The sequence below is a fragment of the Cetorhinus maximus genome, chromosome 13 (genome assembly GCF_964194155.1).
Source record: "Cetorhinus maximus chromosome 13, sCetMax3.hap1.1, whole genome shotgun sequence".
Taxonomy (NCBI): Eukaryota; Metazoa; Chordata; class Chondrichthyes; order Lamniformes; family Cetorhinidae; genus Cetorhinus; species Cetorhinus maximus.
Window position 1 is genome coordinate 43,484,415 of NC_135891.1, and position 22,867 is coordinate 43,507,281.

Genomic DNA, 22,867 nt, shown 5'->3' on the forward strand with positions numbered 1-22,867 from the left:
AGTCCAAAGTGATGATAGTGGATGAGGTGGGGAGTTGGGGAAGGGAGAGAGAGAGAGAGAGAGAGAGAGAGAGGGGGGGGGGGAGGATGGCAAGGTTAGTCCTCAACAATAAGACAGAGTAAGGGGCACTTGGGTTGCTGCTCATAAGGCCTTTATGGGTGCCTCAAACTTCAGACAATGCCAAGAGGGGCACAGAAGGAAACCGTAAGCTGGAATTGTGACAGTAGAGTAGAAAAGCACAGTAACCAAAAGGAGACTTCAAGGGAAGGGAACAGGAGAGACAAGCCTGAGGTGGGGGGGGGGGGGGGGGGGAAGAAAAATGGAGGTAGAAGTAATTGGCTCAGGAAGTTGACTGGAGCTCCAGTCAAAAACTGCATGCAAATGGATAATAAATACATAAATTGTATATTTTTTAATAAAAAAAAGAGCTGAGAACTTAGAGGATCTAAAAACAAGAATTCCTTCACTATGGTTAAAGTGAGTAAACCCAATAACTGGATTATGCAAATTTGCTTATCCTAAGAATGGAGATACTTTAGAGATCTTACCATGATTTGAACTAATAATGTGATAGGCTCCAAGTTGTCACTGTAGTTGGCCTTGGCTTTATTTACAGTAGTTACTAGTATTTGAGTGGTATCAAACTATTCAGACAATTTTCCAGTAATATGCAAATATTCCTCAATTCTAGAATCTGGATTCATAAATATTTACAAGTATTAGGAATGGCTCAATTTTTTTATTTGGCAATTGTATTTAAAACCATAACACTACATGAAGCCATCTTATCAACAGGTACTGAAAATCAATAACAAGTTTAAATTTCTGATGAAGTGCAAAGTACTTTATATTCCTAGATCTTATAAAGCCTTGGAACCCTGTGGCAAAGTGCTTTTGGTTTTCAAACCTTAAAGCTTCCACAATAGTTCCAAATTGTAAAATACTGGACAGCAGAACAGAGACATCAGAAATGTTGACATTGAGCCACTCCTCAATGAAAGTTAAATTCTTCCTGTATTTTAAGCAGCTATGATAAAAAAAACAGATCTTAGGTCAAATTGCCTAACACTATATGCAAGCACTTGTAAAGTATGACTTTAAATTCAACAATAACTAGTATACAGCAGTTTTACATTATATATATAATATATATATTACACACATACTCAAAAATAATGAAATTAAATATTTCTGGCAAACAAGTTATTTTTAAGGCCTTGTCAGTATTATAGTACACAAACAAGCAAGCACCATATGGACACTGCAACTTTGTAGCAATTCCATCCCCAAGATGAAATTCCAGTATTACCACAGCTATACGAGGGTATCCCTAGAACATATTTCTATTGACCTCATTAATGTCAAGTGCAACACACATTGTGTTCATATTACATTATGTGAATGTTAATTTAAAAAACAGAAATGGCTACATCAAAGGATCACTATTCAAATACTTTCAAGTTCATTCAAACATCTTCAGTTTTATGAGTCCTTATTTTTCAAGTAGAATGCGCTTCCAGGGTGCATCATTTTCAGACTGCAGTCATAGATTTGGCTGGTGCAATTAGTTGGCAAGAAGTCGTTTAAAAAGTCAAAACATTGGCAAAGGGTTACTTTGTTTTCTGAGCCCACTTGAAATCATCTGCTCTGGGTTTGTTTCCAGTTAATCCTTGGATAATGCCCTCCAGAGTTTTCCAGAATCCTATTTTCTCCAGGGGGTAGTTAAGCCAACCTTAAAACATAAATATTACACATTATTCTACTCTGAATTTTAAAAAGGACAGGCATAATACTTCATAGAGTTACCAATTTAAGTGGCATCATTAATTCAAACAATAAAATGTAAATTTGAAGGAAAATAATTAGCTAGAGTGGAGTCTGGACATGTATAAACTTAGGTTCATTCTGTACTCATTTCACATCTGACTGCTTAGTGAAATATACCAAAAACACTGATGTATTTTGCACAATAATCTACATTTTCCCTACACTTGAACACTCCACATCATATGCAGGTTTAGAGGTCAGGTAACCTGTTCTCCGGCTTCGAGCAGTACACTTGTGTGCTGAGTACACAAGGGTATCTCACCCAAAGAATGTATTTCCAAAAAAACCATCGAGGCTTCACTAAGCACCTCAGGTTGATTGAGTGGGAAGTTAACACATGGCCAGTCACAGAAATAAACTCTTGGCCTACTTTCCCAAGGCAGTTAATTGATATCCTTTATTGTTTTTTTGCACTAATGGGGCCTTGACTAAGCCTACAAAATAAGAAACGGTACACACACACACACTACTTAGCTGGCTGATTCCAATTGCTGACCTGTGGTAATACAGAAGTAGGTTTCATGTGGAGATACATGATGAATACGATGATGTTTTCGGGGCAGAATAATGTGCCAGTCCTGTAAAAGGCAGACCCATGATGGAAGTCCAAAATACGTATGAGACCATTTGTGAATCTGATTGGTCAGTGTCACAAATAATCCAAGAGAAAAAACATAGCACTCCCAAGGATATATATCATACATGGACTCTGTAGAAAGAAATACATCTTCATTAGAAGCATATAAGCAGAAAGACACTGGCTACCAATGTTTTGAAAGTACATATATGCATACCACACCATTACTCAACATGAAAACATTTTTTTCTAAGTCACCATTTACTTTATACAACTGGTTTAAAGATGACTGCAAATCTTACTACATCAACATTAATCCGGTCGCCCTTGAGATTTGGAATCTCTTTCATAACCATTGTCCGGAGTAAGTCCTTTTCTGGTGTGAAATTAGTATTTATACAAGGCGAATCTTCAGAATTCTGCTGTGTTAGAGGTAAAGGGCACAAACTTTGCACCTAAACATTCTCACCCTGGTCATAAAATCCAGCTTCTTGATCGAAAACATGCCAGTGCAGTGTATTTTGCATTTGGAATAGCTGCAATGAAGATGTAAAACAAGGTAGGACTAATATCATCAGTGCAAAACCTAAGTGGAGAATTGCAAATGTTTTGCCCTTGTTCTAAAAAGGATGTTAAACCCAGCAACTACAGGCTAGTCAATTTAACCTTGGTAGTGGGGAAGGTTTTAGAAATGATAATTCAGGACAAAATAGTCACTTGGGAAAATGCAGGTTAAGTAAGGAAAGCAAGCATGGATTTGTTAACAGCAAATCATGTTCAGCTAACTTGGATTTTTTTTGATGAGGTAACCAAGAGGGTTGATGAGGGTGATGCTGTTGATTTGGAGTACATGGACTTTTAAAGTGCTGCACAACAGACATATGAGCAAAGTTACAACTCATGGAATAAAAAGGGACAGTAGCAACATGGATATGAAATTGACTGACTGACAGGAAACAAAAAAAAAGTGGTGAGTAGTTATTTTTGGAGTGGAGGAAGGCTTATGGTGGAGTTCCCCAGGTATCTGTTAGGGCCCATGCTTTTCCTGATATATATTAATGATCTAGACATTGGTGTAAAGGGCACAATTTCAAAGTTTGTGGATGTTATAAAACTTGGAAGTATTGTGGACTATGAGAAGCATAGAGTAGAACTTCAAAAGGACATAGACAGATTAGTGGAATGGACAGACAAGTGACAGATGAAATTAAATGCAAAGAATTATGAAGCGATTCATTTTGGTAGGAAGAATGCAGAGAGAAAATATAAAATAATGGGTATAATTCTAAAGGGAGCAGAGGGGCCTGGGTGTATATGTGCATAAATCATTGAAGGTGGCAGGATGATTGAGAGAATGGTTAATAAAGCATATGGCATCCTGGGCTTTATCAATAGGGGCAAAAGATTACAAAAGCAAGGAATTTATGTTAAATCTGTATAAAACATTGGTTTGGGCTCAAATAGAACATTGCAACCAGTTCTGGGCACCATACTTTTAGGAAGGATGTGAACGTATAAGAGAAGATGCAGACAAGATTCACAAGACTGGTTCCAGGGATTAAGAATATACATAGAAAGTTACAGAGAAAGACTGGAGAAGTTGGGACTGTTCTCCTTTGAGAAGAGAAAACTGAGAAGAGATTTGATAAGAGGTATTCAAAATCATGAGGGGTCTGAGCAGAGTAGATAAGGAGAAACTGTTGGTGGAAGGATCAAGAACCAGAGGGCATCGATTTAAGGTAATTGCCAAAAGAAGCAATGATGACATGAGGAAAAACTTTCACGCAGCAAGTGGTTAGGATCTGGAATGCTACCTGAGAATGTGGCAGAGGCAGGTTCATTTGAGGCTTTCAAAAGGGAATTGGATCATTATCTGAAAAAGGAAAAAAATGCTGGGCTATAGTGAAAAGGCAGGGGAATGGCACTAGGTGAACTGCCCCATCAGAAGGCTATCCCAACGGACTGAATGGCCTCCTTCTGTGTTGTAAACATTTTATGATTCTAAATCCACAAGCTGAGTTCCAGGTCAGCAACGCAAGTATTTAAAATTGGCTGGTCTCCATCAACCAGATTTCTAGTGCATATCCATCTACAGTACCAAATTGCTCAAAAACATGACAGTAAGCAAGCAGGCTAACTCAAAAGCTTTACGCTGCAGATGTGGGGACAAAAAAATACTCCGCAGCCTGTCGCGGGTTTTCTTCTAAGATGGATTTTTTTCCCCCTGCATTCAAAAAATATTGACCACTCCCTTCTACTCCATCACTTATGAGTGATGCAGCCCAATGGCACTACCTTCTCAGTTCCACTCCAGTCTGTACTAAGGTAGTCACAATATCTTCCAATAGTTGCAGTAATCATCATGTCAGCATCCCTTTTTATTTCTCACCTCTATGCTGCCCAATTAATAGCCAACTTATTCCACCTATCACCATCCTCTAATCAAGAGCCGTTTTTTCCTTTTTGAACGTATTATTCAAAATTTCAATTTTACAAAAAGATGACAAACGATTAACAAAATAGAAAAAGGTTTAAATTTCACGCAACTATACAAAAAACAAACAGCACAGTGCAGCTCCACCACTGCCTCCTTGTGATGTCAACTCAGTGGCACAAAGTCCTTAAATAGAGCTATGGAAGTGTATAGGGGTAATCCTTGTGATCGTGGCCAAACTCCAAACACAGCGTCATTCTCAGTCGCTGCACAGCATTCTCAGGCATCTCAATTTTCTACATTCTCTTCTTCATTTTCCAAGGGACTGTCTGGCAAGGTTCTTAATAAGCTGTGGCTTGCTACATTATAATTGGCTTTTCCGGCACCTACGTACCTTGGACTTCTATTCCATGAAACTCTTTGGTAGTTCACTCGGGCTGAACCCAAGCTTGGTATTCTGTTAGAGTGCAAGCTGAACTTCATTACTAAAACTACTTTATTTTCCAGATTCTTAAACATTACCTGCTCAAATCACCAATCCTCTCCCTTCAGTGCTCAAATGCTTAAAAGGATAGATTACTGCAATGCTTCACTTATTGACTTCCTCAACTCCCCTCTTCACTTCACTATTTACTTACGCCCCAGAAGAAGATATTATCCTCATCTACAAATTCCATCATAGTCCTGGCTCTACCCTCCACTTTCATGAAACAAGTTTATAACTTGTTCTACAAGCCTACCAATCCAGCAGCTGATATTCTTTTCATCACATCACCCTATCCTCCAGAATTCTCAAGAACTACTTTCCAAGTCACTTTCTAGCCACTGTAAGAAATATACTTTAGTTCCATATAAGTGGTCAAACTAAAACTTAAAATCGATTTAGATTCAAATACAAATTTAATGCCTATAAAACAAATGTCTTTAACACACAAGTTTTCAGAACAGTTCTTGCCCACAGAAAATATACAGTTGAAAATCTCTTTCTCATTTTCTCAATAGAACCCAAGTGATATTCAACTAAAGTCACCCATGGGCTGTTTGTAATCACCTAGGGATTAAAATTCTTTTCACCCTATTGAGCTCAATTCCAGTTTATGGATACAATATGACCTGCATTATCCAGGGATTTTCACAGGAGTTGAGCTAGGGCAGAAGCATCAGTGGGGCCTCCGAGGTAAGGAGGAACCTTGTTGTTATAAACACACAAGGAAACCTGTTGTTCCCCTCACCAAGTTGATTAAGCCAAGGATGAAGCTTTTCACTACATATCTTAGAATATTATCTTGAACAAGAGTGAGTAACTTATGGAGGAATATTAACTTAAAGCCTTCAGGCAGCTGTAGAAAACGTCCATTGTAGACACACCTTGGTAAACCACTCTTTGTAGGCATTTAATAACCAGGATCTTAAATGTTGCTAGGTTTTCACTTTTAAAAGCAAATTTCTCATGAATCATCCACATAGAATCCCAATAAACTTCGATGTGACATGTTATAAAACTCGGTTCATTCATTGCATTGATGCATAACAAAAGATAGATTCACTTAGCCTTGAAACTCCAATAACCCTGCAGGTGGTGCTCTTCAATAATTTTTGCTTAGGTGAAATAAGGGAGGTACTAGGGAATCTTCAAAATGATTTCAATTATAACAGATCAAACATTTAATTAAATGGGATGATATCTAAAGTTGATTAATCAGAGTTCCACATTTGGATTTTAGGCAATGAAAAGGGTACTGCCTACTGGCCTCCAACTCATTAAGAACCTCGGCTTTAGGGTTTTGATGCAACAGTAGTTTTTATAATCTTCTGAAAAGGTAGTAGAGCAAATCACTTTAAAAGTGTGTTTTAGAAGAAAATGTAGAATCCAGCTTCTTGCTCAGAAACCCCTACACACTTCTACATCTTAAAAATACTGCCAAAAAGCTGCATTGCATGACCACCTCCCCTGGGGGCAGTTAAAATTGGTACCTTCCAGTGACTGATGCAACAGCAGCACAAAAAGATCTAATTGGTACCAACCATTCTCTTAACTGGGCAGGGGAAAGGGGATGGGGTGGGGATGAATTCCTCACTTTGTAGCTTTCTTCAATTTTACAAAAGACATTTCTGCATTTTCTGGGAAAAAAAGTCAATTTCATTAGCAATTAACCATGACGTTTGATCACTTCATAGCATTCCCTGGGGGCTTTTTGGGAAAATAACTTTTTTTTTAAAAAGAAGAAACCGAGAAATTAGATTAAGGCTACAAGTAAATTTTAAAAAATGCTTTATAGGTAGAACGTTTACCAGATTCCTATAAACAAACTATTAAATCTTTCCTCCAAGAAGCACACAGACATTGATAACTTCATAATTAATACTCGAGCTTATTTTACATTCATACATCACAAGTTCATGAAAAATGCTGCGTTTGCATGTACAGACTCTGACATTTACCCTGGAGGTCAGAAAGGCCTGAGAGCTTAATGGCCTATTTTGTTTTAAGGTGTCTACTTAAAAATCCATTTTCAAAAACAGCTTAGATCACCGTCACACATTTGTTGGGGAAGGAAAAGGTGTGTAAATGCATTACATCAACTCAGTAATGTTATAAAAATGTCTTCATGTGATATTGAAGATACACACATAAGCACACAAAGACTTTTCAGCCAAAATGTATGGACTGCATTCAAATGTTGCCCTTAGAGAGTTAAATAAAGTATGCTAACCTGACTCCCAATTCGTTTGACAGATGGGCAGAGAAACACAGACTCCTATGACATTACTTGAAGAGTTAGCAGTATGCAGTTTAAAACACTGCTTCAAGCACATCATTTGTTCATTTCTTTCCCTCCCCCAAATCTTTATCATCAACCATTGACATATTAAGATTTTTTTTTTTTCTTCTGCCTTACTAAAAGTAGATCAATACATCTTGCAAAGGACAGCTGTTGGCTTCACCCTGTAGTTTTTCCCCATTGTCAAGTCTCTAGTGATCATGATTTTGATCACATCATGACCTAGGTCACCTCCAGCTGGAATGTCTAAGACTAGAATCAATGGACCGTGCAAATATTCCATGCTGGTGCAAACATCTGCGCTCCTCAGTGACAGCCCAAACACCTTTAGCTATTAAAAGAAAATTAATAGCTCGAGCTGTATAAAGAGCAGGGAAAAATCCGTGTCTCCATCCTATTGTATATCTCCCAATTATTTGTAAATTTTCTACCTGGTTGTCATGTAACGCACATTGCCACTCTAGCTCATTAGCTTCCTCAGGTGAAAAATCAAAACTCTTATGCTACCTCTCTCACACCTGCAAAGCTTATTCACAGCAGCTGAAAATATCCAGCACACGAGGCTCAGGTGAAATTTTCCACTCGGGTCTAAAGCATAACTTAAGCCACAGTAAGAGGGGCAAACATGTCCATGGGAAATTCCCGACAGTGATTTTAATATTAAATTAATTGAACAGTTTTGCAGACAAGAAGCATTATCTCAGTAACTGCTTTTTATTTTGGATCACCTGTGGCATTGCTCAGTGGTGGTGAGAGAGGGAAAAAGAGCATCTCACTCTCACCCATGAGTCAAAATCAATGTAATCAAGCCCACTCTGGGAATTTGAGCACAATCTAGAGACATCAGGGCAGTCCTGAGGAAGTGCTTCACTGTTCGAGGCGCCATCTTTCAGATAAGACGTTAAACTAAGAACACCCCCCTGCCTCGCCCATCAGCTGGACATAAAAAAGTGTCCACGGCACTACTGGAAAGGAGTAGGATTTTTCTTGGCAACCTGGCCATTATTTATAAATAAATGAGTTAGACCCAGAAATTAGAGGTATTGTGTTGAAATTTTCAGACAGTATCAAACTGGGGGTATAGCTAACATGGAAGGCTCCACCAAAATACAGGAAGACAAACAAGCTGCATAGTGGGCAGGTACAGGCAAATAAAATTCAATATGGCAAAATGTGGGAGTTTATTTTGACAGGAGGAAAAAAGGTGTGATTAAAGACTTAATGCAGCAAACAGATCTATGAATACATATCCACAAATTACTCCAAGTAGCAAAGTGCTTTTGGGGTTCACTTTTATAGAGACAGAATGCAAAAGCAGAGAGGTAATGTTAAATGTATGTAGATTCTTAATTAAAGCAAACCCAAAATACAGTGTGTAGTTCAGGAATCCATTCTATATTTGGATATTGAAGCACCGGAGAAAGCAAAGAAATGATTTACTGAGGTATTAGCAGAAGTGCAAGGTTGCAACAATCACGAAAGATTGAGCAGCCTGGGACTCTTTTCTTTTGAAGAGAGAAGGCTAAAAGGAAACCTGATAGAAGTCTTTAAATATATGAAGTTTCTCCGTACCCACACTCATTCTACTCTTGGGCAAGTCCTGAACAAGGTGCATAAATACAAGACAGCCACTGACAGATCAAATAAAGAATTTAGGATGAAGTTTTTTTTTTACATACAGAGAATGGTGAGGAAGTAGAACTTGAGCAACAATATGAACTCTGATCAATTTATTCGATAATTGTTAAGAGGTGCTGATTTGCAATTTGCATGGAATCTTTCAAGTTTTACACATTCCAAAGCTTACAGCATTTAAAAAGGGACATGGACAAAGTGTAATGACATTACTGCATAGTTCATACTAAAGTACAACAATGTACTATGCAGAGCAAGTGTTACCAAATTAAAAATAACATGCATTCATATAAATGTCTCATCAAATCCTCAAAATGTCCTGGAGTCTAAAATGTAGATTACTGTGGAACACTGAACATGATTCACAATAATAAACATCTTTTTCCTTGTCAATTTCCTCTCTGCCTTCCTCTCCTAAAGTCATGGAATACATACTGGGGTACAGATCCACTGATTTAAATCCCCCTCAAGTACCTTACTCAGATTTTACAGCAAATATTAACAGACAGTATTGGATAGTAGAACATATCACAGCAAAATTGAATCCTATCCTCACCCAGAAAGGGCTACTAGATTGCAATTCTAAAATGGTAACTCTGGCCAATTCTAACATTTACCACCAACCCTGCTGAAATCAGTTAACTCAGCATAATGCTCGAGATGGAAACATAGATCCTTGTTGTGAATGGCTCATCTGCTCCCTGGATAAATCCACTCAGCCAGCTGGGGAGCCTTTAAAGGAATAAACTGATCTTGATTAATCCCATGCCAGTTCTATTCACCAATCACACTGTACTTGTTGAAAAATCAATGCATCCGATCAACATACCTGGGGGTGCAGAAAAAAACTTGTATGCCATGTTAGCCAAGGGAATCACAGTAAGCATACAGTTATCGCCATTTGTTTCTATGAAGTCATGCCTTGTTATAGCAGTGGGATCAATATGATGTTCTCTGAATGGTCTAATGAAAGCCTGGAAGAAGGGGAAACATCATTACAGAAAAAAGTGTTAGCAGCTTGTGAACATTTTTGGCACAAAAGGTGCTCCTACATTACAAGATAATATTTCCATTTTAACAGTGCATAATTTCAGTATGGTACTAAAATATGTGCACAAGTGCATAAAAGTTTGGGATTGGAATAATGGAGAGGCTATCAGCGCTTACTGTTATCATAGAGTAAATCAGAGAGCAACTTCCAGAGTACACACTGCAGTGATTCAAGGCAGCAGCTCACCACCTTCTCATGGGCAATTAAGGGATGGGCAACAAATGCTGGCCTTGCCAGCAATGTTTACATCCCATGACAAGTAAAAAGTTCCTGAATGCATGGCCCAGATGTTTGTATGTATTATTTACTATTGTCAATTTTCCTATGAATTCAATAGTTAGCAGAATCTAGCTTTTCAACATCTATAAACATGTATCAATGTGGATAAATGTGGATGTCAATACAATTTAGCATCAGCATTCATTGACTAAGCCTTTCAATTTTGCCAAAATCACTACTGAGTTAGCTTTTTTCAGCTAGATTTGATGGTCCAGGTTCATCATTATAAAGATGACTTTGGGAAGGTCGGAAGAAATAGAGAAAGATGTGCGTGGTACGTGTGTTCAACCAGCTGCATTTCAGACAGATGGAAGGAGCTAAGGATTCTTAAAATGGACCAAAAAAAGTAGGCTACGAGCTATTTCCAGCAGCTACCAGAAGCAACTGGTGAAGGTTCCTGCGGCAGGCTGTAAGCTATCACCCTTCAAGCAATGTTAAGAGAACATTACAACTGAGCGATGTAACCAGCTAATAATGACCACATTAGTGCAAAGGAGCACGTTTTAAAATGGCATGCAGACAATATACCCGTTACCATATTAACAAGTAGTTGGTGAGTGAGACAGGCACCAGCATGGCAGGGACACAACTTAAATAGTGTCTTTAATGTAATAAAAATACCAACACATTTCACAGTAGATAGAAATAAAACTAGCTATTGGTGATTTAGGAAGGAAATAACAAGGTAGACAGGTTTAAGTAGAGAGTCCCAAACAGCTGAAAGCTTTGCTGGTAATTGAGAAACACCTGGGAAGGGGTAGTGGAAGGAGCAGATGCTTTGGAGCTCAGACTTAGAGGATTGTTGAACATGGGCTCGGATTTAGGATTGGAGAAAGTTAAAGGTACAGCTGGTCGAGGCCATGCACCAATTTGTTCATGAAGACATGCATTTGGTATGTTGGGGGAATAAAAGAGACAGTCAAGGTCAGTGAGACCACAGGTGATGAGCAAAATGGTCAGGATGAAAACGTTGGAGTTTTGGACAAGCAAATTATTTAAAAAGGAGTTTGGCGGGGGAGGGGGTTCTGAAAGAGAGAAGTCTACACTGGGAAGTAAGAAAAACATGGATAAGAATCATTAACAGAGGAGGCAGAATAGCTGCAAAGGAGACGAGATGGGCAAGTTGCAGGGGTTATTACTTTGACAACAAGATACAGAGTTTGAAAGAAAATTCACTGACTAGAACTTTGGACCGCACACTATCTTGTTCAGCCTGAGTGAGCAGCTGGGAAGGAAGAGAGTCAGAAACAAGGTTAGAGTTTTTAGCAAGAACCAAATGCAGTTTCTGTTTTCCCAATGTTAAAGCTTTATTTCACCATGACCATTTCAATTTGGCTCTCTGTTTACTACCAACACATATATGGAAACTGATCCAGACTTAAGGAGCATACGGACTTTGTCACTAAGATTGCAATCATCTATTCAGCTGCCTCTACTGTTCTATCCTTGCTCAATTTTGAAGTTTTCATGCCCACACCACCTCTCCCCCCTCACCGTGCGCATGCGCATGCATACACGATAATGGCTGAAAAAGAAAAACATTGTTTAATTCATAAGCTAGAAACACCAAACTAAGTAATTGCAGCATATGGCTATGAAGAAAGCCTGAAGTACAGTCCTATTATGTACCTTGCCAAGTATAGGCAGGTCAACAGAACCCCACGTGTCTGCTCCCCAGTGGACTAATCCTGAAGCAAAATCAGCAGTAATCATCCCTGCAACTGGACAAAAAAAAACACAATTAGAACATTTACCACCTTTATGACTCGGGCATTTGAAAAGATACAAGATTGTACAAGATATATATACACACACACAACAATTGGCAAACAAATGTTTAGAACAAGTCCCTTAAATAAAATCTATTCCAAAGCTGTGCATTGCTGTAAATATGAATTTAAAGCTAAAGTAATGATCAATTTCCATTTCATTTAACAACTTGCATCTATACAGCACTTTTAATGTAGAAAAATATCCCAAAAAAATCCAAAGTGCTTAACAAAAATAGATTCCGAACCAAAGATGATACTAGGGGCGGGGATGACAAAAGCTGGATTAAAGAGGCATGTTTTAAGGAGGGTCTTAAATTAGGAGAGAGAGGTGAAGAAATTGAGATTGAGGGTGATGCTTCAGAGATTAGGACCCAAAAAACTGAAGGCATGTTGTCAATGGTGGGGCGAAGGGAGTCAGTATGTGCACAACAGCAAGAGTTGGAAAAACGCTGAGAACTGAGGAACGTGGCAAGGCTGCAAAACGTTAAAGACGTAAAAGGAAGGCAATCCCATGAAAGGACTGCTGCCAGTGTGCACTGGTGGTGGAGAGCATGAATGCTTGGGGTGCCAATAAAGCAGGCTGCTTTGTCCTGGATGGTGTGAAACTTCGAGTGTTGTTGAAGCTGCATTCATCCAGGCAAGTGGAGAGTATTCCATCACACTCCTGACTCCCTCTATGGCAAGCATATCTTTCTTTAGTAAGGAGACCAAAACAGCACACAATACTCCAACTATGGTCTTACCAAGGTTCTATACAGTTGCAGTAATACATCTTTACTCCTATACTCAAATCCTCTTGTAATAAAGGCAAACATACCATTTGTCTTCTTAATTGCTCGCTGTACCTGCATGTTATCTTCCAGTGCCTCATGAACAAGGCCATCCAAGTCCCTTTGAACATCAACACTTCCCAGCCTCTCGCCATTTTCCTACCAACGTGGACAGCCTCACATTTCTCCACGTTGTATTTCATTTGTCAAATTTTTGCCCACTCACTTAGCCTCTCCAAATCCCCTTGAAGGGTCTTTGCATTCTCCTCATAACTCACACTTACAGCTAATTTTGTGTCATCTGCAAATTTGGAAATGTTACATTGAATCGCCACATCCAAATCATTGATAAAGATTGTGAATAGCTGGGGCACAAGCTCTGATTCTTGCAGTACCCAACTAGTCACAGTCCGCCAACTTGAAAATGACCCATTTATTCCTACTTTGTTATCTGTGACAAGGAAGAATGTGGTGCATCAAAATGTGAGCTTAGATTTTTGTGCTCAGGTTTGAGTGGTGCTTGAACTCATAGCCCTTCTCTCCAAGGGAAGATCACTACCTGAGTTACAGCTGACACCACTTTTGTTCTTGTATTTATTTGTGTAATTTCTTTTCATGCACTATTTGCTGTCCTTAATCTGGGGCTTGAGATTGAGTGACTTTGCTACCGTCCTTTAAAAGTTTACCTTTTCAACCTGCGGCAGAATTTTCCCGGCGGCGATTTGGGGGCGGGGCCCACTCGCCAACAGGAAAATTACGTGGGATGATGTCGGGAGGAACCCCCGACGTCATCCCAGTCCATTTAAATCTTTAGGAAGGCGGGCGGACAGCGAAATCAGCTGTCCGCCCACCGACCTGTCAATGGCCAATTGAGGCCATTGACAGGGTAATTAAGATAATTAAAGGCCCTGCCCGTCCAACCTTAAGGCTGGAGGGCTGGCCAGGAGCCCCAGCGGGCTTCTGATAATACATGAAACCTTATCCACTGGCGGGATGAGTTTTCATGTCCGTTTTTACAAACTTTAATAAATTTTATGTGATATTTATTAACATGTCCCATCTCGTGTGACATTGTAACATGAGGGGAACATGTTAATAAGTTTTTAACTTTGTAACACTTTCACTGATCTCCGAGACAGCACTTAATCTCAGGGAGCAGTGCGCTCTTTCGCGCGTATGCACTTTGGATTTTTTTGGGATATTTTTCTACATTAAAAGTGCTGTATAGATGCAAGTTGTTAAATGAAATGGAAATTGATCATTACTTTAGCTTTAAATTCATATTTACAGCAATGCACAGCTTTGGAAAGAGCGCACTTTGACAGTTGGGGAATCCCATCCCCCCCTGCACAGGAAGCGCACAGCGCTTCCCGTTGGGCAGGCCTTAATTGGCCCGCCCACTTAAAATGGCGGTGGGGCCCGTTTCGGCGGTGGAGTTCGGTTGCCCGCCCGCCGCCGAGCCGGTGGGGCCCGCCCGCCAACCGAGGGCAAAATTCTGCCCCTGAAGTTCAGATATATGCCTTGTCCATCTCCTCTTGCTTTAATTTTATAAATAGTACTAGGTTTGCACCCCAAAACAAAGATGGTGGCATCCTGGCTCAAATAATATGCAATCTATCTAAACAATGTGCTTTGATCAAGCACATGCCTAGAACGTTTGCCAATCAATTACTTGAATGAAATAGCACATTGGCAGCTACTTATCTTTGCTGTCACCAGAGGCAAGTAAACAAAACTACTTCAAGGTCCTTAAATCATTCCTCCTGTAATACAGTTCTACCTCTAGAGCCAACCATATGTAAATGAAGCACAAGATGCATAGACATCTTGTAAGATAAATTAATAGATGCTGGAATTGCCGTATTTTGTATGGATCCAAGGCTGTAACTGAAGTCACTTAATTCCAGGAGTCAATTGTCAATTATAATAGTAACAAACAGTAATTCAATGCTATGTTCAAGAATGATAGCTTATGTAAACGTAAATAGAAATCCTATTGATAGCTTTAAAAATCATGGCTGTCGGGGGCAGAGGTGGCAATGTTATGGAGATGAACTGGGTGATCTTTGTGATGGAAAGCATATTGGATCAAAAACTCAGTCTAGGGTCAAATAGGAAGCATTTTTGGGCCATATAATTCCGTTGCACAGCATGTTAAACATTTACTTGCTAAACGTATACTTACTAATTCCAATAAGGATCAAATGGATGTGGTCCCAGTTGAAATTTATGACCAGATGACAGAAATTGCAGTTCATTAGAACAATGTTTAAAATAACACACACCCATTCCTGAAATCGTTTCACTGTGGGAGAAAAAAAAATAGTAATTTAGTTTTTTAACTGAGTAAATATGCAAATTTATTGAATTTTTTTTAATATCAGATGACTGAAGTTTACCTCTATTTTCTCAGCACAAATATAGCTTGCCAGTTGTTTTATATTTTGAAATACTACAATATTAAATGAAGCACTTTCCTTGGCTGAAATACCAAAGCACTGTACAGTCAATCTTTCAGATAAGCAAGTAGGGGCACTAGTGCATCGTTATAATTCCTAAGGGAGGGGCTGGGTTCTAGTCTACAGCCTGGAAGGAAACTGGGTACTTGAAGGAAAATAGCTCTTAACGTTTACATGGACCACAAATGTAAATTAATTAAAATTAGGGGCACCAAAGAAAGCGTTGTTTTTGGGATATGTTGTGAAGCCTTGGAAAAGATTATCTATCCAAATGTGGCTAGAATCCTTGAGACTGATTGACTTCATACTGCTCTTTTAAAGACTACCTTCTCAGCTTCAAGTTTAGGGACATTCCTTGTCCATCTCCTCTGGTTTAGGCTCAATTTCCCATTTAATTTTATAAATAGTACGAGATTTGTACCCCAAAATAAAGATGGTGGCATCCTGACTCAGATAACACACAATCCATCTAAACAGTGAGCTTTGCTCAAGCACATGCCCAGAATGTTAGTTGATCAGGATTATCTATCCAAATGTATCAGTCAGTTTTGATGGTGCAGACAAGTCATACCATGTTGTCCAATTTACTCAAACTCCAACGGTTACAGTTGACTGAGCTCCAGTGAATTCCAGGAAAGCTGAGAAGAAACTCAAGAGCACACAGTGCAATCCAGCATAAGCCACTAACACCATTACTGTGTTTACACTTATGAATGCTGACACATTCCTACATCAAGAAATATTCCCTGTACTAAAAACTCTCAAACAATCTGTATAAGCATTACTTCGTCAGCTTTTACTACAAGGGGCCATCGTATCAATGGCTGGCCACCCAAGTGAGTATGAAAGCCATGATAGTAAATGATGGCAACAATATCTAATACAGTTAACCAAAATCTTATAACCTGCTACAACTTATTTAAAAATATTTAGGCATTTTTTATGATCTGAAATGTCAAAATATTGAAATATCAAAATATATGGACAATACCAAATTTAATTAACACCAAGGTAGACTGTGACAAAATACAAGACAAGACATCATTAACAAAATTCTAGAATGGGTGTGTAAATGGCAACTTAGTTTCAATATAGATAACTGCAACATGGTGCATTTTGGCTGGAGAAATAAGGAGTTCCCGTGGAAAATAAGAGTTTAAACAGAGTACAGGAGCAAAGGGAACTAGGGGTACAGATTCACAAATTATTTAAAGTAGCAACACAGGTCAAAACCATAAAAACTGCAAATAAAGCACTGGGGTTGATTTAAGAATTAATATTCAGAACATAGAAGTTATATTAAACTTACATAGAAACTTGACTAGATCACAGAGTACTAAACTCAGTTCTGGTCTTCATATTACAGAAAGTGTTACAAGGAGGTGCATTTTTTTCAAAAAAATACAATCTCTTATTTTTTTCTTTTTCTGGCTAGACTTTTTTAAAAAAACTGAAACCCCTAAGAGACAATGGGGACTGCAAGATGGCTACAATATACAGTTTGCATTTCACCAAGTGGGGTGGAAAAAAAAGCCACAACCCTCTGAAGGGCAAGAAAGACTCCATTTCCTGTTAACTTACATTTGACAAGTTTCAGTATAGTGTATCTGAGATGAGACATCAAAGCACAATTACCTGTTCTAAAACAATGACCGCAGCAGACTTGGACAAACAGAATTTCTCTGGAATATAGTCAGCAGGGTATTTTAAGAGATTGTTTTACCAAGTAGGAGACACATCTGAATGCTGTACTGAAAAAGGCTGCAAAAGCCATTCTCTCTCTCTCTCTCAGAAGTATTATGCCCAAATTTGCAAAGTAACTATCACGAGAAGAGAAATCTACTGCAAATTGAGATCTTTTGGGAATAAAAGTTGGAAATCTGCTCCATATAACTACACCCAGGAAGATGACTGAACAAAACGGCCGCAATGTGGAATCACCGCATCGAGGCCAGCCAAGAACAGCTACTCGTATACTCCTTTGTTTTATCCTCACAAACTGTAAACATTTCTCAAGTCTATCCTCTTGTTCTGCCATCTGTACCAGTATGTGTGTGGGCGAATGTGTGAGACGTATGAATGGTGATTGCAATTTACCTAGATTTTATTTCAATTCAGGAAATGGTTTCAATAAATTTATCTTGTTCTTTGTTTAACCTAAGAAAACCTGTCTGACTAATTATAATCTGAAAGCGTAAATAGTGGGACTCCTCCAGTATTCGGAAGGAACATCCTCTCTGAATTCTCAAAAATAAAACTGTTACAGTCAGACCTGGAGTGGTAGAATAGGGAAGTCATTTCACCCCTCCTCACCTGGTCAGTAACAAAAGGTATATTACAAATTGAAAAGCTTGCCCAATTGCAGGTTCATTTGAACAAGTTGGATCATTTATTTTCATATTAAAAGGAAGGATAAGGTAAGTTTGGCACTTTGCTTGGGCCCCAATTGTTTTTGATGATATACACCTGTTCTTAAATTGGTAGGGAATTCCAGCACACCTTGACAGCAGGGGAATAGGTGCAGGAGCGGGAGTACTTCTGGATATGATTTCTGGGAAGCATCCATGCAGGGAATTCAAGACCAGTATGTCAGTGATTGCAGATGTCCCAGCTCAAGTTTAAACTGGTGTATGCTTCAGAGCTGCAACCTGAAACTGACAAGCATACTGCAAAGTTCCTTGAGCGATCAATGAAACTGAGTGGCCTCAAGGTTTATTTATTTATAGCCATTACTTTCTTGTCTCAAATCAGTGGTGCTCAAACCTTTTCATCCATGGACAACATAGGTGAGGCAAAAGAGCCCCAGGGCCACCTACCAGTCTTACCCCACCCACTTTCACTTGCCACCACAAAAGGAACTCAGAATTAATAGGGAGAACAGTGTTGCTTCTGATGAATCACCAATGAGGTGATGTGGTTTCAAACTGGAGAGCTTCAGTCTCATGTAAGGTTGCACACATTCAGGTGTTGAAAATCCGATCTCGCAGCTGTATGTTGTAATAGTAACATAAGTCATGCTTATTAAACTACATTGTTGTTGCTCAGACTTATAACGACTCTTGCTGCACACCTGGAAGCTAATCTGGTTGTGTGATGCCAGATGGATGGCATGGATGAGGGTTCTGGCGCATTCCATCATATGGCTTCGGCCCTGGCATTGCACATCAATGACTTGTGTTTTGGACCAGCCCGTGAACCACATTTTGAGAACCACTGCCTTAAAAGGACAGCCCATTACAGCTCAATTTTAACCACTTCCAAGTAATAAGTATTCAATTTGTGGTGTCCCAAAACAACACAATTGGAATATGTTACCTTCATGATTTTTTTTTAAACAATATGTGTCTAGCTCCTTCAAGAATTTCTTTGTAAGAAAAATTTATCATCACTAACTCCCCCAGCCGTCCCATCAGGCACAAATTGTGAACAAGCCAAAAAAGATATTAGGATGGTTGACTACATTATTTGGGGCTACATCTGTCCTTTCAGGTGGTCATAAAAATATCCGATCGTACCATTGGAAGAGCAGGGCAGATCTCCCCGGTGTCCTGTCCGGCATTTATCCCTCAAGCAACATCACCAAAACAACTCGTTATTTCATTGCTCTTCGTGGGACATTGTGTGCGCAAATTAACTGCGGCACTCCACTCCAAAAAAATACTTCACTGGCTGTAAAGCACCTTGGGCTGCCCCGAGGTCATGAACGGCTCTTGTTTTACATCAAGTTTTAGAGCTTTGATTTCAAGATTTACATCATTCAAATCTCTCCAACATTGTTGCGCTTTATTGCACAGTAAAGCAGTCACCTTTCTATATAGAAAATCTGTGGCTATCTTTTAACTTAGTTCACCGGGATTTGTTTTGCTGTCATTTGGTAATAGTATATGTTCAAAAGTTGATAATGCCAACTTTTACGTAATTTATTGGTTAGGTTTCATTTATAACTTTGGCCCTATTTTGAAACAGGTCAAAGGCAATGCACGGAAAAGAGTTTGGAAAAGAACAGCAAAAACACTTCTGAATCCCCCTCCCCTCTTCTTGTGTTCGGAAACTGTGAAGCTATAAAGACCATCAACAAGTAGCAAGGATGTACTTTATACATTTTCACATCACAGACTGCTGCAAACAGATTGATCTTCACAATCCAGGGTTTACATCAATTTAAAGGCTGAAAATGCTGCTTTTAAGGAAGTTGCTTCCAAATTCTAAAATGAATTATCGGAACAGGAAATCAAACGTAGTAAGGTAAATAATTTTTATGTTAAAACAAACAATAAAGGTTAAGAATGAGTTAAAATAAGTTAAATAATGGCATGGGCAAGAGAAAAAGGGCTGACAGGTCAATTGCACAGTGTTCAAATACTTTATCTTTACTTGAATCATTATATGATGGTAATTTAGCTTCGTCATTACAGAAATAAAGTTTACCTCACATTTCATGAGCTTCACAACCACAATCATTGCTTCACTATCACAGCGCACAAACAAAAAAAAAGAGGAATTTCCCTAAACATACAGCCTGACCAACAGTTGCTCAAGTAATGTCCCAGAAATTTGGATATAATTTAAAATCATCAGAATCAGGGACGTAATTGCCAAAACAGTAGTAGGATCCCATGATTCCACATATTAAAAGCAAAATTTAACTTAGTTACCATAAATTTATCGATCCCAAAAATAAACAAACAAATGCTCAAAACAGTAATAAATGCAAGATCCCACATAATAAAATTTAAATTTAACCTACTGTATCACCACAAACCAAAGGCCATATTCATCAATTTAAAAAGTGCACTCAGATCTAAATTATTTGCCTTCCCTTCTGAAGAATTGACTCCATGCTGTTTTCTAGAACTGCCTGCCACTAAAGTGGTCAATGTTCTTCACTTGTGACCATAACCCACCCAGGGACATCACCAAGACCTTCACACAGCAAATCAAAATACAACAACTGGGAACACAAGAACAAGAACAGATCACTTAGCCCCTCAAGTTTGTTACGCCATTCAATGAGATTATGGAAGATCTGCGACCTAACTCCATATCTAACTCCTTTGTCCCATACTCTTGATGAATTTTTATTGACCAAAGTTATTGCAATTTCAGTTTTAAATTTTAAAATTGATCTAGCATCAATTGCTACTGACTAAAGAGAGCTGCAGACCACCACCTTTGTGTATAAGTGTTTACTAATTTCACTCCTGAAAAAATCTGGTTCTAATTGTTAAACTATGTCTTCTCGTTATAGACTCCACAACCTGCGGAAAAAATTCTCCAGATCACCCCTATCTGTTCCCCTTATTGTCTTGAAATCTTTGATCAAATCATCTCCTAACCTTCTAAACTCGAGGGAAGACAACCCTAGTTTGTTTAATCTCTCTATGCAGCAAAACTCTTGGAAGTCCACTCAGTCTACTAAACCTACACTGCACTCCCTCTAAGGTCAATGTATCCTTCTTAAGGTGTGATGCCCAGAGCTACTCACAATACTCCAGGTGTGGTCCACCCAGGGCTCTGTATAGCTGAAGCATGACTGCTACCTATTGTACCCTATTCCTATACATATAAAGGCCAGCATTCCATTTACTTTTTTGATTATCTGTAACTGTTCATGACATTTTAATGTGCCTATTAAGACCATCCTCCCACCCTCCATCCCCCAGATTCACCAGGCATAACCAACATTTTACAAATCCATGCTTTGATCTTTACTGAAAAATTTCAAGGTTTTCAATAGTCTTCTTAATTATGGAGACCATCGATTTCCTGTTAACAGATGTTAGGCTAACTGGTCAATAATTCCCTGGTTTCCCTCTGTCATCTTTCTAAAATAGCTGAGTGACATCCACAATTTTCCATTCAAAAGAATGGTTTCTAAATCAAGAGAACTTTGGAAGATTACAGTTAGGGTATCCACAATGTTTTTTTTCTCAAAACCCAGGGATGGATGCCATCTAGTCCTGGGGATCTCTCACTCTTTTGTGTCAGTAATGCAGTTTACCCATTGACAGATTTACTGGGGACAGTCTCTGTCTCATCCCCTTGAAGTCAGCCTTCCCTAAACCTAGAATCTTAGTAGCTGTTTCACCTTTCTCCCTTTCAACACAGGAATCTTGCTTGCTTTTTCTATTTTGTAACCTAGAGACAGGGTTTACATACATATGTCTTCCAAACATCCAGACTGAAATCAACTAAGGTCAAGATGGACTGCTGATTAAACTTGTTCTGTATAGAGCACTAAAAAAGAGTTTTCTCTGCAGTGGAGAGCCTGATCCTGATCTTTAAAATAACCAGCACAGATGACATAAACACAAACAGGTCACCTGCAATCACAAAATTCCTGGGCAGCAGTTAAAAAGATATTGAAACAGGTCCCTTTAACCTGCAACATCTCTTCTCATGTTGAGTCTCCATCTCGTTCCCACCACCACTACAGGAGCTCTTATCACCCCTATTTCCACTTTCAGAAGTCTTCACCTCCCCCATCCATTTATAAGTCTTCGTCTTCCCTCATTAGCACTACAGTATTTGGAAGTCTCATCCCCTCTTTAATTGTAAGAAACTCCCTCCACTATCAGTTCCCCAGGAGAACTTCTCCCTCCCTATGAGAGCAACTCATTCCATCAATCGTCTCCCCACTCACAACACCTCATTCCCATGCCATCAGCTCCCCCCTCCGTGGCCTGCCCCCTCATAGACACTCTCCCCCTTCATTCCCATCGATTTCCAGGTTCCCTGGGATCACGGACCCCACAGTGGGTCAATACTACACAAAGCAGCTGTCGCTGCCTACGTGAGGTACCCGCCAAAGGAATGGCGCTCAAGGCCACTCCAGCTGGGACTCGGAGGGAGATTCCGCTGTCGCTCCACCCCCTGCTACCACCCCGACCCCGCCTTCCATCACTCTCTTACCGGGAGAGTAGAGCTGCGCCAGCTCCTTGGCGCCGGGATGCTGAGGCCCCCAGCGAGGCACGGCTGGCTCCCCGTCTTCGTGCCAGCTCTCCTCGGCGAGCCTGAGCACGGATGAGCTCTCGCTCCGGGAAAGCCCGCTCGCCATCTTCAACTGGCCCCAGCTTCCGACAACAGGCTCCAGCCAATCACAGCACGGCTGCCGCCGCATGACGTGACAGACCCGACTCCTATAACCAATCAAAATACCTCATCCCCCAGATGGACCCAATCAAAGTCTGCCTGTTGTGGAACGGTGCTGACCAATCAGAGTTGGCATCGCCTATGACGAGTTGGGTCAGCTGAGGCCAGCATTGGGAGTGGGAGTAGCT

At 39.6% G+C, this 22,867-nt stretch overlaps 1 protein-coding gene across 1 annotated transcript; it reads right to left on the reverse strand.

The window, feature by feature from the left end:
- Positions 1 to 719: 719 nt before the first annotated feature.
- Positions 720 to 22,665, reverse strand: LOC144688580 (plasmanylethanolamine desaturase 1-like). Its single transcript, XM_078555322.1, has 6 exons — positions 22,500 to 22,665; positions 15,314 to 15,433; positions 12,216 to 12,307; positions 10,086 to 10,230; positions 2,324 to 2,536; positions 720 to 1,732 (listed from the first exon to the last, which is right to left on the reverse strand). The coding sequence occupies exons 1-6, from the start codon at positions 22,642 to 22,644 to the stop codon at positions 1,611 to 1,613; spliced, it is 837 nt and encodes a 278-aa protein (XP_078411448.1). The 5' UTR covers positions 22,645 to 22,665; the 3' UTR covers positions 720 to 1,610.
- Positions 22,666 to 22,867: the final 202 nt, after the last annotated feature.